Genomic DNA, 13,583 nt, shown 5'->3' on the forward strand with positions numbered 1-13,583 from the left:
GTGTTGCGAAGGTACGGGATAGAGTGAGAGTTCCTGGACTGGGTAAATGTGTTATACACGAATCCCACGGCACAGATTATGATTAACGATTCGATGACCCAAATACTGCCTTTGTGGGGAGGAACGAGGCAGGGCTGCCCTTTGTCACCCTTGTTGTTTATATTGAGTCTGGAACCACTGGCAGCACGCATAAGACAAGACCCAGATCTGAAGGGAGTACGGGTGGGCGAACAAGAATACCGTATTAATATGTTCGCGGATGACATGTTACTGCTTCTCGATGATGCCTCAACAGGAATTTTCGTAGTTATGGAAATCATAAAAGAGTTTGGAGTCTTTTCGGGGCTCAGTATAAATTTCGGTAAATCTGAGGCATTAGCGATTAGCAATCCATGTGCTAGCGTGGCAGTGCCTCTCTTTCCTTTATTGTGGGCGAAGACAGGGATCAAGTACCTAGGGGTACATATGAGCGCAGATATGGAGTGGGTTTACAAAAAGAATGTTGTAGAGAGAATGGACGTCATTAAGAAGTTATGTGGGACTTGGAAAGCGCTTCCGGTTAGTTTCTCGGGGCGGGTAGCACTGGTCAAGATGGTTTTGCTGCCTAAACTATTATATCCATTACAGATGCTGCCCCTTTGGTTACGCCAGAAAGAAGAAGCACAGTATAAGAGCATAGTTACGACTTTTATTTGGCGTGCGTGGAGACCTAGAATCTCATTCGCTAAATTAACACTTGATAGGGGGAAAGGAGGGCTTCGGCTGCCGGACCTTAAAGCATACAATGTAGCTGTGCTTATGAGGTGGATTCATGAGCTCCACATGGGGGCAGATTTCTTCTCGCCAATAGATTTTTGGAGGAGCTGGGGCAGGCCATATGACCCATTTGCAGTTTTAGAATTAAGGTCAATAAAAGGCATGAGGGCGGTGGCGACGAATCCATGTCATGGCACTACGAAGGGCCTGGAGGTGGTAGTGAGAGTAAGGCGGAGGTCAGAGAGGGGTGGGCTCCTTTCTGCCTGTGACAGGTAATCCGGAGTTTGTGGGCGGAATGGGTGCATCCCTGTTCAAACAGTGGAAAGCGCATGTGTGTACGTATTTAGGTGACTTTAGACAACTGGGAGGGGATCATTTCCCCGCATTTGAGCAAGTCAAGCATGCATGGAGTATGCCGAATTCTCAATTTTTTGCATACCTGCAAGTGAGAGACTATGTATTAACACTTTAAAGGAAACAGGGGAGGAAGGTGGGGTTCCTCCAATTGGATTCATTACTATTGCAGCTCCCTGCCACATTGAATAAGCTATCACAGTGGCACCAGATAATCAGGGTCGCGAGGCAACCTACTTACCTCCAGAAGCTAGCAGAAGCTTGGAGGCAGGATTTAGGAGATAATCCAGCTTATTTTCGAAAGAGAAAAACGCCTATAGTGCGACCTAAATCGGGAGATAGACGTTTATCTCGCAAAGGCGCCCAATTTGGTATAATCGAAAGCCGATTTTGGGCGTTTCCAACTGCACTCCGTCGTGGAAATGAATAAAGTTGACGGGGGTGTGTCGGAGGCGGAACTGGGGCGTGGTTATCGGCCGAGAAGAGATGGGCGTCTTTAGCTGATAATCGAAAAAAAGAGGCGTTTTTACCGTGATTTTGGGTCACTTTTTTGGACCCTTTTTTTTCACGAACAAGTCCCAAAAAAGTGCCCCAACTGCCCAGATGACCACTGGAGGGAATTGGGGATGACCTCCCCGGACTCCCCCAGTGGTCACTAACCTCCTCCCACCAAAAGAAAACCCCACTTTAAAAACTTTTTTCCCAGCCTCTATGCCAGCCTCAAATGCCGTACCCACCTCCATGACAGCAGAACGTGTTCGATCCTGTCACAGCCTTTCCCTGGGACAGACGTGGCTCTCGGGTGCACTACAGGGTCACATCAGCATTGCATTGTGGTGGATGTAGGGTATTGGGCTCCGTGATTTCATTAGCTTGTGTTACAGTCTCACGATGTTGGTAGTTGGTAGGCTCTTCTCCCATGGTGCTTTTCCCCCTGCCTACTGGGTCAGAGTGTGCCCTGTTGTGTTTCCTGTTGTAGTCCATGCGGTAGTGGCCATTTTTGTAAGCCAGTTTTAGTTCCCTTTCCTGTGTTAGCTACGTTAGAGAACTTAGTTCTTACCTTGAATGTGGCTGAAAGAGGGCATTGTACAGCATTCTGCCAGCTCTGACCTGCTAATCTCACTACCAGGGAGACTCGTTGCCAGTGGGGCACAACCTCTGATCTGCAGTTAACTGTGAGTAAACGCGATTAATCAATAAAGGACGTTTTTGGAGAGATTAGTCTTCAGGTGTCAACTGGTGTGCCACTGTTATACAGCAGCAAGTCCTAGAGGCCTGCGTGTATGCAGGTCCCTGGAGCACTTTTAGTGGGTACCGCAGTGCACTTCAGGCAGGTGGACCCAGGCCCATCCCCCCCTACCTGTAACGCTTGTGCTGGTAAATGGGAGGCCTCCAAAACCCACTGTACCCACAGGTAGGTGCCCCCTTCACCCCTAAGAGCTATGGTAGTGTTGTACATTTGTGGGTAGTGGGTTTTGGGGGAGGGGGGTTGGGAGCTCAGCACCCGTGGTAAGGGAGCTATGCATGTGGGAGCTTTTTCTGAAGTCCACTGCAGTGACCTAGGGTGCCCAGTTGGTGTCCTGGCATATCAGGGGGGGCCAGTGTACTACGAATCGTGGCCCCTCCCATGACCAAATGGCTCGGATTAGGACGTTTTTGAGCTGGGCGTTTTTAGTTTCCATTATCGCTAAAAAAAAACAAACGTCCAGCTCAAAAACGTGCATTTTTTCGAAAATACGGTTCAGCCCGCCCCTTCACGGACCCGTTCTCGGAGATAAATGCCCATGGAGATAGGCGTTTCTGTTCGATTATGCCCCTCCACGTGACTACAGAAGCTTTGTGGGGTGTATTTGGAGAGTTAACTAAATTGACACCCAACGCGGCATTACATGACATTCAATACCGCGTCCTCCACAGGGTTCACATTACTAGAGAACGGGGGCATAAGATGGGATTATGGCCTGATACTATGTGTGTCAAATGTCGAATTCATGTAGGAACACTGCTGCATTTGTTTTTGGAGTGTCCACAGCTGGCAGCACTCTGGACAGGAGCGTTAAGAGAGATAGAGCGCATTGTACAAAGCCCTTTCAAATGGTCCTATTCGGTAGTGTACCTGGGGAATTCTGCAGAGCTCAAGGAGCGGGGCTTGGGCGAGGTGTCCTGTAAATTTATTTTAGTCGCCACGATGCTGGTGAAAAAATGCATTCTGATGGCCTGGGTGGATAGGGCCCCCCCCCAAGCTAGTGGTCTGGCAGGGAGTCATGAAAGAAATGGCTAGTTGGGTGATAGCCTCTCTCAGATTTTCCACCTCCCCAGTGCAGCGACAGTATAGAGACTTGTGGGAAAGGGTGACAGATGTACCCACACTGGAGGTTTCCTAGAGGACGGGTCCGAAAAGGAGTAAGGGTTTCATAGATAAGGGTGGTACCAAGAGGGGCCCATTTAATCTTTCATCTTTAGGCCTTATGTTTTTTATCTGTTTCTTTCTTTGTTCTGGTTTCAACTCCAAGGAGCAGGTATCTGGGTCTTAATTTGCACGGACGGGGGGTGGGGGGGGGGGGAATAAAGGAAAATCAGGAGGGGACGGGGGTAGTTTCACCAATTGTTCAATTGTTGCTGTCAATGTTGGTTTTGTATATCTGTTCACATGGGAGGCAGCACGTTCGTGTCAATTAATTGTACCACTGATGGTGTGACTAGTAGTACATGACTGTTGATGTTGTTGACGGGTGTTGCACCTCTGTCCTAATGAAGATATTAAAAAAAAAATAAAAATGAAAAAGCACTTGGACTCCACAAAACCACGTGAATTTTGCAATGGCTATCTAAGTATCACCACTCCTGAAGAAAGCCTTTTTAGGCCGAAACACAACTTGTGTTGAGTCTCAGTGGAGGAGTGGCCCAGTGGTTAGGGTGGTGGACTTTAGTCCTGGGGAACTGAGGAACTGAGTTTGATTCCCACTTCAGGCACAGGCAGCTCCTTGTGACTCTGGGCAAGTCACTTAACCCTCCATTGCCCCATGTAAGCCGCATTGAGCCTGCCATGAGTGGGAAAGCGCGGGGTACAAATGTAAAAAAAGAAATAATAAAGCCGTTTATTGGAAAAAAAAAAAGCATTGAATATCCAGCTTTAAGCTGACTGCTAAAGCTTATGTGCAATATTCAGCCTTTGACCACATACGCTGAAATGCTTAAAGATAGGACTGCTATTTATGCAGCCCAAGTTAAGCGGTATCTTATGCATTCAGGGCTGAATATCAGCACTTAACCATATAAGTGGTAACTCTGCCTTGAAACACCCACGTTAGCCAATTTCTGCACATATTCAGTGGCACTAACCAGTTAAGTGTCGCTGAATATTGGTGATTAGTCACAAACAGTTTAAGAGGGCAGGAGCCTCTCCAGCCCACTTTAATCATTTTGAATATCGGCCGGTGTATGTCTTTGTACTAAGCAAAAGAAAAATGGAAGATGATTTTTCTCATTAAAAAATAAAAAGTGAAAATGTATGGATATTCTTTACTCAGTTTTAATTTTTCTTTCTCTGCATAGGTTCTAAAGATCTACAGATGTACTCTTGTCCAATTTATAAGAAGCCAGTCCGTACAAACCTAAATTATATTGCTGCTGTTGACCTTAAAACTGTCCAGCCGCCAGAGCACTGGATACTGCGTGGCGTTGCACTTCTCTGTGATGTCAAATAACGTCATGTCCTTTCTCATGCTGGAATTTCTATGTATATATGTATATGTATTTATACACACATACTTTCTATATTGTTGGCTGAAAAGGATTGTAAAATAATATTTAAAAGACCTTCACAGTATTATTCAGCTTAAAAAAAAAACATTTTCTTAAGATGTAGTTACTAGTCTATTTATTAATAGCAAAGTTTAAAAAAAATTCCTGCATTATTACCTCAAGATGAATACGGGAATGAACAGGGGAATATTTAAATAACAATAAGAGAAAAGTTATTTGTAGGCAGGCAGTGCTCCAGCACAAGTATCAAGGAAAAGGAGCAATGAACCTAGCAGGATATTAGAGAATAGCTAAATCATCAGGCAAAGGTAATTTTTAGTTTTCTAAACCACAAAAACTGTTAAAACCAAAAGAAGCAACAAGGTTGTGTAAGCCTTTTTCAATATTGCATAATCTCAGGATGCTGTGGCAAAAGACAGTAGGCACTCCAAAGTAAATAAACCTAAAATTTTATTAGGTAACACATTGGCCATATTAGTTCAGCACTTAGACAACCCTGCAGGCAATACAAAATAGGCAAAGTCTAACTTGTATGTGTGTATGTAGGAGTGCCAGTATTTTGAATTCCCCAGCATTAGGACTTAAACTGTGTTCCTGAAAACTACACATAATTGTCTGGCAACTTCAAAAGCTAAGGCAAAAAAGTTAGCAGTCTTCCCTGTAAGAGCAGTGTTGATTTAGGAACAATTTTCACATCTTTCTGATCTCGTAACAAATATATTTAATTTGATTCCATGAAACACAATTAAGTTGGGGTTGATTAAAAGGGGTAAGGACTGCTGTCTGTGGTGGGCAGAGCAAGAAAAAACAAGGAGCAGCTGATATTGGGGCTCATTTTCAAAGCACTTAGACATAAAAAGTTCCATAGATTACTATGGGGCTCATTTTCGAAACAGATAAACTTCCAAAAAGTGTCATAAAGCAGCATTTGGACAAATTTCCTCTCAAAATGTCCAAATTGCTATTTTCAAAACCTGTTTTGCAGATGTTTATCTATGCAATTCGTCTGCAGTGCATCCAAATCACAAGAGGCGGGATTGGGCATTCCAACACTTGGACGTTTTACAGCCATACTGGAACAAATCAAAGACGGCCAGGGCTACAATCTGTTTTGGTCTAGATCTGTTTTTAGAACGAATAAGGCACAAAAAGGTGGCCTAAATGATAAAATGACCACTGGAGGGATTAATGCATGACCCCCTTACTCCCCCAGTGGTCACTGACCCCCTCCCACCCTCCCAAAGATGGAATTTAAAAAAAGTAAACACCAGTCTCTATGACAGCTTCATATGTCATGGCCAGTCCTATTAGAGCAGCATGCAGGCCCCTGAAATAATGTAGGAGTCAGTGCAGTGCACTGTATAGAAGACAACTCAGGCCCAAATCCTACTCTACCTGTTACACTTGTGGTGGAAAGCATGAGCCCTCCCACACTCACCAAAAACCTACTGCAACAACATATAGGTGACACCTGCAGTCATAAGGGCTATTATAATGGTGTACAGTTGCATATAGTAGGTTTTTGGTGGGTTTTGGAGGGTTCAACATACAATACAAGGAGGTAACGTTGAGATGTGTATTTGGGAGCTTTTATCTAAATTCCACTGCAGTGCCCCCTAGGATGCGCCACTGCTCTCCTGGGTTGTCTCTGTGGCCAGTCTACTAAGATTGCTGGCTTCTCCTACATCCCACTGATTTTATTTTTGACATTTTTCTCTTGTATGGGTTTTTTTTTGTTTTGTTTTTTAAACTGGATCAAAAATATCGCACAGAGCACAAAAACATCTACAATGTGGCCATTTTTGGAAAAAAAAAAAGACAGATGTTTTACTGTTTCAAAAATGGCTATATTCGCTTTTCGAATTTAGGATGTTTAGAGCAAAACGTCCAAAGTCGGGCTTAGACGTCAAATCGAAAATGCCCCTCTATGTGTCTTCGTAAGTCTAGGTGCTTTGAAAATATGCCTCAATGACTTAGACATACAATTTCTTCAGTAAGTGAAGGAGGTGCTATCCACCTTCACCTGTGAGGCAGAGGTGAGGCAGAGGTGATAATACTTCCTAACACAAAGGTGGGGAAACCGAGTAAAAGAAGAGGCACTAGAGCAGGGGTGTCCAACCTTGGCCTTCGCCAGGTTGGGTTTCCAGGATACTTACAATGAATATGCAAACAGATCTTATTTATTTATTTATATATTCACTGGGGAAAAGCAGACTGAACTGCAGTCCTTGAGAAATGAGGTTGAACACCTCTGCATTACAGAGTGATTGCTCTGGGATGGGATGAAGAGATTCTGAGATTTAAGGCAGGCCAAGGTTAGGAAGAGCTTTGCAGGCAGTTTATACTGGAAAAAGTTTGCAGCCTCTCTCCTGCCTCTCCAGCCTTTATGTCTTCAAAACTACAACAAATAAAGATGTGCTATTATCCTGACAAAGATATAAAACAATTGATACATAAACAAATATTACATATCTGTATATTTTTTTCTGTTCATTGCTAATAAAACAGTCCTCGTTTATTGTGGTGAATGGAAGAGTCTGGCTACCAGGGCTTAAATTCAGTCAAAGCTGTGCAATGCTCAGACCCTCTAAATATCTTTAGGCAACGCCAGCAGTGTAAGCAAGCATTTTCAAACTGTTGCCCCGATGATCAGAAGCAAACGCAGGTGGTAGAGGCTGTTAGCGCCATACTAGCGCCTGTGTTTGCTACCGCCCCCATGATCAGAACCCCTGATTTTGTTTGTTCACTCGCTCATCCTGGATTGTGGACTGCACCACGTAGCTTATTGCTCCTCATTTTGAGAGGTTCAGACGCTTAATCTATACACGTCAATTTGTTGACCCCTGAGGAAGGCTTTGTAGCCAAAACACGAACTGTGTAGGGTCCCAATAAACTGTGATTTTGGTGCTCTTAGCAGCGTGGTTTCATTACTGGTCTTTTGGACTTGGTTTTCTTCCACGCTTGTGTACTTTGCTTCTTTAGTTGTTCCTTCCACCATGCTTAGATATTTACACCTTCCTGTTCCAGTTCCTTTATCTCACAGTGTTCAGTCAGAGATATTTTCAGTTTGGCTCAACTTTCACCTAAGGAAAGCACCTTAGCACATTTGTCCATATAATTTTCTCCAAGGTGGATTCTTTCATATTTTCTTAGATCAGATTTGCTGTGGAAACATTTATTACATTCCTATATGATTTTTCTCCAGTGTGGATTCGTTCATGAACTCTGAGGTCACTTGTTCGGCTAAAGCTTTTACTACATTCAGAACATTTAAATGGTTTTTCACCAGTGTGGATTCTTTCATGAACTCTGAGGTCACTTGTTCGGCTAAAGCTTTTACTACATTCAGAACATTTAAATGGTTTTTCTCCAGTGTGGATTATTTCATGAATTCTGAGGGAACTTTTTCGATTGAAGCTTTTACCACATTCAGGACATTTAAATGGTTTTTCTCCAGTATGGATTCTTTCATGAATTCTGAGGTAACTTTTTTGATTGAAGCTTTTGCCACATTCAGAACATTTAAATTGATTTGCTCCAGTATGGATTCTTTCATGAATTCTGAGGTAACCTTTTTGATTGAAGCTTTTGCCACATTCAGAACATTTAAATTGATTTGCTCCAGTATGGATTCTTTCATGAATTCCGAGATGACATTTTCGATTGAAACTTCTACCACATTCAGAACATTTAAATGGTTTTTCTCCAGTGTGGATTCTTTCATGACGTCTGAGTTTATTTTTTTGATTGAAACTTTTACCACATTCAGAACATTTAAATGGTTTTTCTCCAGTGTGGATTCTTTCATGATGTCTGAGTTTATTATTTTGATTGAAACTTTTACCACATTCAGAACATTTAAATGGTTTTTCTCCAGTGTGGATTCTCTCATGACTTCTGAGGTTATGTTTTAAAGTGAAGCCTTTACCACATTCAGAACATTTAAATGGTTTTTCTCCAGTGTGGATTCTCTCATGACTTCTGAGGTTATGTTTTGAAGTGAAGCCTTTACCACATTCAGAACATTTAAATGGTTTTTCTCCAGTGTGGATTCTTTCATGATGTCTGAGTTTATTTTTTTGATTGAAACTTTTACCACATTCAGAACATTTAAATGGTTTTTCTCCAGTGTGGATTCTCTCATGACTTCTGAGGTTATGTTTTAAAGTGAAGCCTTTACCACATTCAGAACATTTAAATGGTTTTTCTCCAGTGTGGATTCTCTCATGACTTCTGAGGTTATGTTTTGAAGTGAAGCCTTTACCACATTCAGAACATTTAAATGGTTTTTCTCCAGTATGGATTCTTTCGTGAATTTTGAGGTGAATTTTTTGATTGAACCTTTTACCACATTCAGAACATTTAAATTGTTTTTCTCCAGTGTGGATTCTTTCATGAATGCTGAGGTCATATTTTGGAGTTAAGCTTTTGTCACATACTGAATATTTAAATAGCTCCGCTCCCTTGAGGTTCATTTGCTGCATTTGTTTTTTGCTATTGCTGATTAATTCATGTCTTCTCAGTTCATATAACTGACTGAAGTTTTTAGTATGTACAGAACATTTTGAAACATTCGAGCTCTCTCCTTTTGGGGTATTTTCTTGCAAACTTACACTACTACCACCTCCCACACTAGCAGCTGAAGGATCAGGGCTGTCTCTGGAGGGGTCTTTTTCTTTACATTCCTCCTTCTGTTCTCCATCGCACCCTTTCATTCTCTTATTCCCAAATCCATCATCTGCTGGATAAAAATGAAAGTATGTACATAAATGATACAGCTATTTAGTAAGACATATATACACAAATATCCCATCATAAGTATTTAAAGTCACTTGCTGGCAGACAGATGTAGGTGAGCAATGGCACATGAAGAGACATAAACAGAACATCCTGATCTCATCTGTTGGTTCTGGACATTTCATCCTCCCCTGAAGTGATTCCCTTCACTCTGATTATATTCACTAACCAAAAACTCAATGTGAAAATTTAGAAATACTCCACAGCACATAGCAATGATTTTTTTGACATAGGAATTCCTTGCTCACCACTCTTGGTGACTGAAAGGAACCTCTTCCATTTTCAGGATCTCTACTATGGGTTCAGTGGCATAAGTGTCCCTATGGGGGTGGAAATGCCCCTCCCTCTTGCAACCATAGTGAAAACTAGTGCCAAAGCTGCACATCTCCTTACCTCCCTCCCCACAGTCCCTCCAAACTTACAGAGTTTGCCAGCACTGCTGGCCCAGCAGCAATTACAAAAGGCTCTCTCCAGCCAGCCCCAGGGTCCTTTCCTCTGTTACAACTGCCACATGGAAAGGATGCAGCAGAAGGAAAGCCTTGGAGCCACTGGAAGGAGTCTGTTGGAATCACTGTCAGTAATGCCAGCAAACTCTGGAATTTTGTAGAGCCTGTGGGAAGGAAGGACAGACAGGGAAGTAAGGTGATGCCAGACCCACAGGGGAAGGGGAGAAGCTACAATTGCATGTATGGAAGGAGAGGATAGGTAAAGGGGATGGCACTTGAGATACCACTTTTCTGTGGGTTACAAAGATGTTTACACATTATATTCAGATACTTATGCTGTAACTGGGGCAATGGGGGTTACATGACATGCCAAAGCAGCTGTCGTGGGGATTGAACTCAGTTCCCCAGATTCTCAGGCACTGCAGTAACTACTAGGCTACTACTCCACTCTGAAGCTGCCCATGGGTAGAAAGGAGGGAAAGGGAAGGGACAGGGGGACATGGTGCCCATGGATGGAATGGAGAGGGGAGAAGCTGCACAAGGATGGAAAGGAAGGGAAGGGAAAGAAGAGGGGGGACATGCTGCCATATGGACAGAACGGAGAGGAGAGGGGTCATGCTGCACATAGATGGAATGGAAAAGAAGGGAGAGGAGGGAAAAGCTGCACATGGATTGAAGAGAGGGGAAGACTTGGAAGGAAGCAGAAAAATGGAAGAAAGCTAAAAGATCAGTGCTAAAGATGGATGTAGGGCTGGAAATGAAAAAGAAAGGATGTGAGAAAAGAAATAGCACATAAACAGGAGGTCCTGGAAACAGTTAAGCACACAGAGGTAGGGAAAAAGAAGCAGAGACTGGAAACAAGATGATTAGAAAAATACAATTGCCAGATTACAAAGACAGGGAAAATGATTTTATTTTCAGTTAGTGATAGAATTATGTCAGTTTTGAGAAAGTGAATGATACATACCTGTAGCAGGTGTTCTCCGAGGACAGCAGGCTGATTGTTCTTACGACTGGGTGACGTCCGCGGCAGCCCCCACCAACCGGAAGAAGCTTCGCGGGCGGTCCGCACGCAGGGCACGCCCACCGCGCATGCGCGGCCGTCCTCCCGCCCGTGCGTGACCGTTCCCGCCAGTTGAATGACAAGCAAAAAGATGAAAACGCAACTCCAAAGGGGAGGAGGGAGAGTAGGTGAGAACAATCAGCCTGCTGTCCTCGGAGAACACCTGCTACAGGTATGTATCATTCACTTTCTCCGAGGACAAGCAGGCTGCTTGTTCTCACGACTGGGGTATCCCTAGCTCTCAGGCTCACTCAAAACAAGAACCCAGGTCAATTGAACCTCGCAACGGCGAGGGTATAACAGAAATTGACCTACGAAGAACAACTAACTGAGAGTGCAGCCTGACCAGAATAAATTCGGGTCCTGGAGGGTGGAGTTGGATTTACACCCCAAACAGATTCTGCAGCACCGACTGCCCGAACCGACTGTCGCGTCGGGTATCCTGCTGGAGGCAGTAATGTGATGTGAATGTGTGGACAGATGACCACGTCGCAGCCTTGCAAATCTCTTCAATAGTGGCTGACTTCAAGTGGGCCACTGACGCTGCCATGGCTCTAACACTATGAGCCGTGACATGACCCTCAAGAGCCAGCCCAGCCTGGGCGTAAGTGAAGGAAATGCAATCTGCTAGCCAATTGGAGATGGTGCGTTTCCCCACAGCGACCCCTAGCCTGTTAGGGTCGAAAGAAACAAACAATTGGGCGGACTGTCTGTGGGGCTGTGTCTGCTCCAAGTAGAAGGCCAATGCTCTCTTGCAGTCCAATGTGTGCAACTGACGTTCAGCAGGGCGGGTATGCGGCCTGGGGAAGAATGTTGGCAAGACAATTGACTGGTTAAGATGGAACTCTGACACCACCTTCGGCAGGAACTTGGGGTGGGTGCGGAGCACTACTCTGTTGTGATGAAATTTGGTATATGGAGCATGAGCTACCAGGGCTTGAAGCTCACTGACCCTACGAGCTGAAGTAACTGCCACCAAGAAAATGACCTTCCAGGTCAAGTACTTCAGATGGCAGGTATTCAGTGGCTCAAAAGGAGGTTTCATCAGCTGGGTGAGGACGACGTTGAGATCCCATGACACTGTAGGAGGCTTGATAGGGGGCTTTGACAAAAGCAAGCCTCTCATGAATCGAACGACTAAAGGCTCTCCAGAGATGGCTTTACCTTCCACACGATAATGGTAAGCACTAATCGCACTAAGGTGATTCCTTACTGAGTTGGTCTTGAGGCCGGACTCTGATAAGTGCAGAAGGTATTCAAGCAGGTTCTGTGCAGGGCAAGAACGAGGTTCTAGGGCCTTGCTCTCACACCAAACGACAAACCTCCTCCACTTGAAAAAGTAACTCTTTTTAGTGGAATCCTTCCTAGAGGCAAGCAAGACACGGGAGACACCCTCAGACAGACCCAACACAGTGAAGTCTACGCCCTCAACATCCAGGCCGTGAGAGCCAGGGACTGAAGGTTGGGGTGCAGCAACGCTCCGTTGTTCTGCAAAATGAGAGTCGGAAACACTCCAATCTCCACGGTTCTTCTGAGGACAACTCCAGAAGAAGAGGGAACCAGATCTGACGGGGCCAAAAGGGCGCTATCAGAATCATGGTGCCGCGGTCTTGCTTGAGCTTCAGTAAGGTCTTCCCCACCAAAGGTATGGGAGGATAAGCATACAGGAGGCCGGTTCCCCAATGGAGGAGAAAGGCATCCGACGCTAGCCTGCCGTGTGCCTGTAGTCTGGAACAGAACAGAGGCAGCTTGTGGTTGGTCTGAGAGGCGAAAAGGTCCACCGAGGGGGTGCCCCACTCTCGGAAGATCTTGCGTACCACTCTGGAATGAAGCGACCACTCGTGCGGTTGCATGACTCTGCTCAGTCTGTCGGCCAGACTGTTGTTTACACCTGCCAGGTATGTGGCTTGGAGGAGCATGCCGAACTGGCAAGCCCAACGCCACATCCCGACGGCTTCCTGACACAAGGGGCGAGATCCGGTGCCCCCCTGCTTGTTGGTGTAATACATTGCAACCTGATTGTCTGTCCGAATTTGGATAATTTGGTAGGACAGCCGATCTCTGAAAGCCTTCAGTGCGTTCCAGATCGCTCGGAGCTCCAGGAGGTTGATCTGCAGATCCTTTTCCTGGAGGGACCACGGACCCTGGGTGTGAAGCCCATCGACATGAGCTCCCCACCCCAGGCGAGATGCATCCGTCGTCAGCACTTTCATGGGCTGCGGAATTTGGAATGGACGTCCCAGGGTCAAATTGGTCCGGATGGTCCACCAGAGCAGTGAAGTGCGGCAACTGGTGGAGAGGCGGATGACATCTGCTAGATTCCTGGTGGCTTGAAACCACTGGGAAGCTAGGGTCCATTGAGCAGATCTCATGTGAAGACGAGCCATGGGAGTCACATGGAC

General features: G+C 45.0%; 1 protein-coding gene across 1 annotated transcript in view; it reads right to left on the reverse strand.

Annotated features, from left to right (window-relative positions):
* Window positions 1-7,160: 7,160 nt before the first annotated feature.
* LOC115482606 (zinc finger protein 160-like) overlaps window positions 7,161-13,583 on the reverse strand; it is a 202,903-nt gene continuing 196,480 nt past the window's right edge. Inside the window, 1 exon segment of the mRNA XM_030222568.1 lies at window positions 7,161-9,613. Within this exon segment, the coding sequence (XP_030078428.1) occupies window positions 8,025-9,613 (1,589 nt within the window). The 3' untranslated portion in view covers window positions 7,161-8,024.

The sequence above is a fragment of the Microcaecilia unicolor genome, chromosome 1 (assembly GCF_901765095.1).
Source record: "Microcaecilia unicolor chromosome 1, aMicUni1.1, whole genome shotgun sequence".
Lineage (NCBI taxonomy): Eukaryota > Metazoa > Chordata > Amphibia > Gymnophiona > Siphonopidae > Microcaecilia > Microcaecilia unicolor.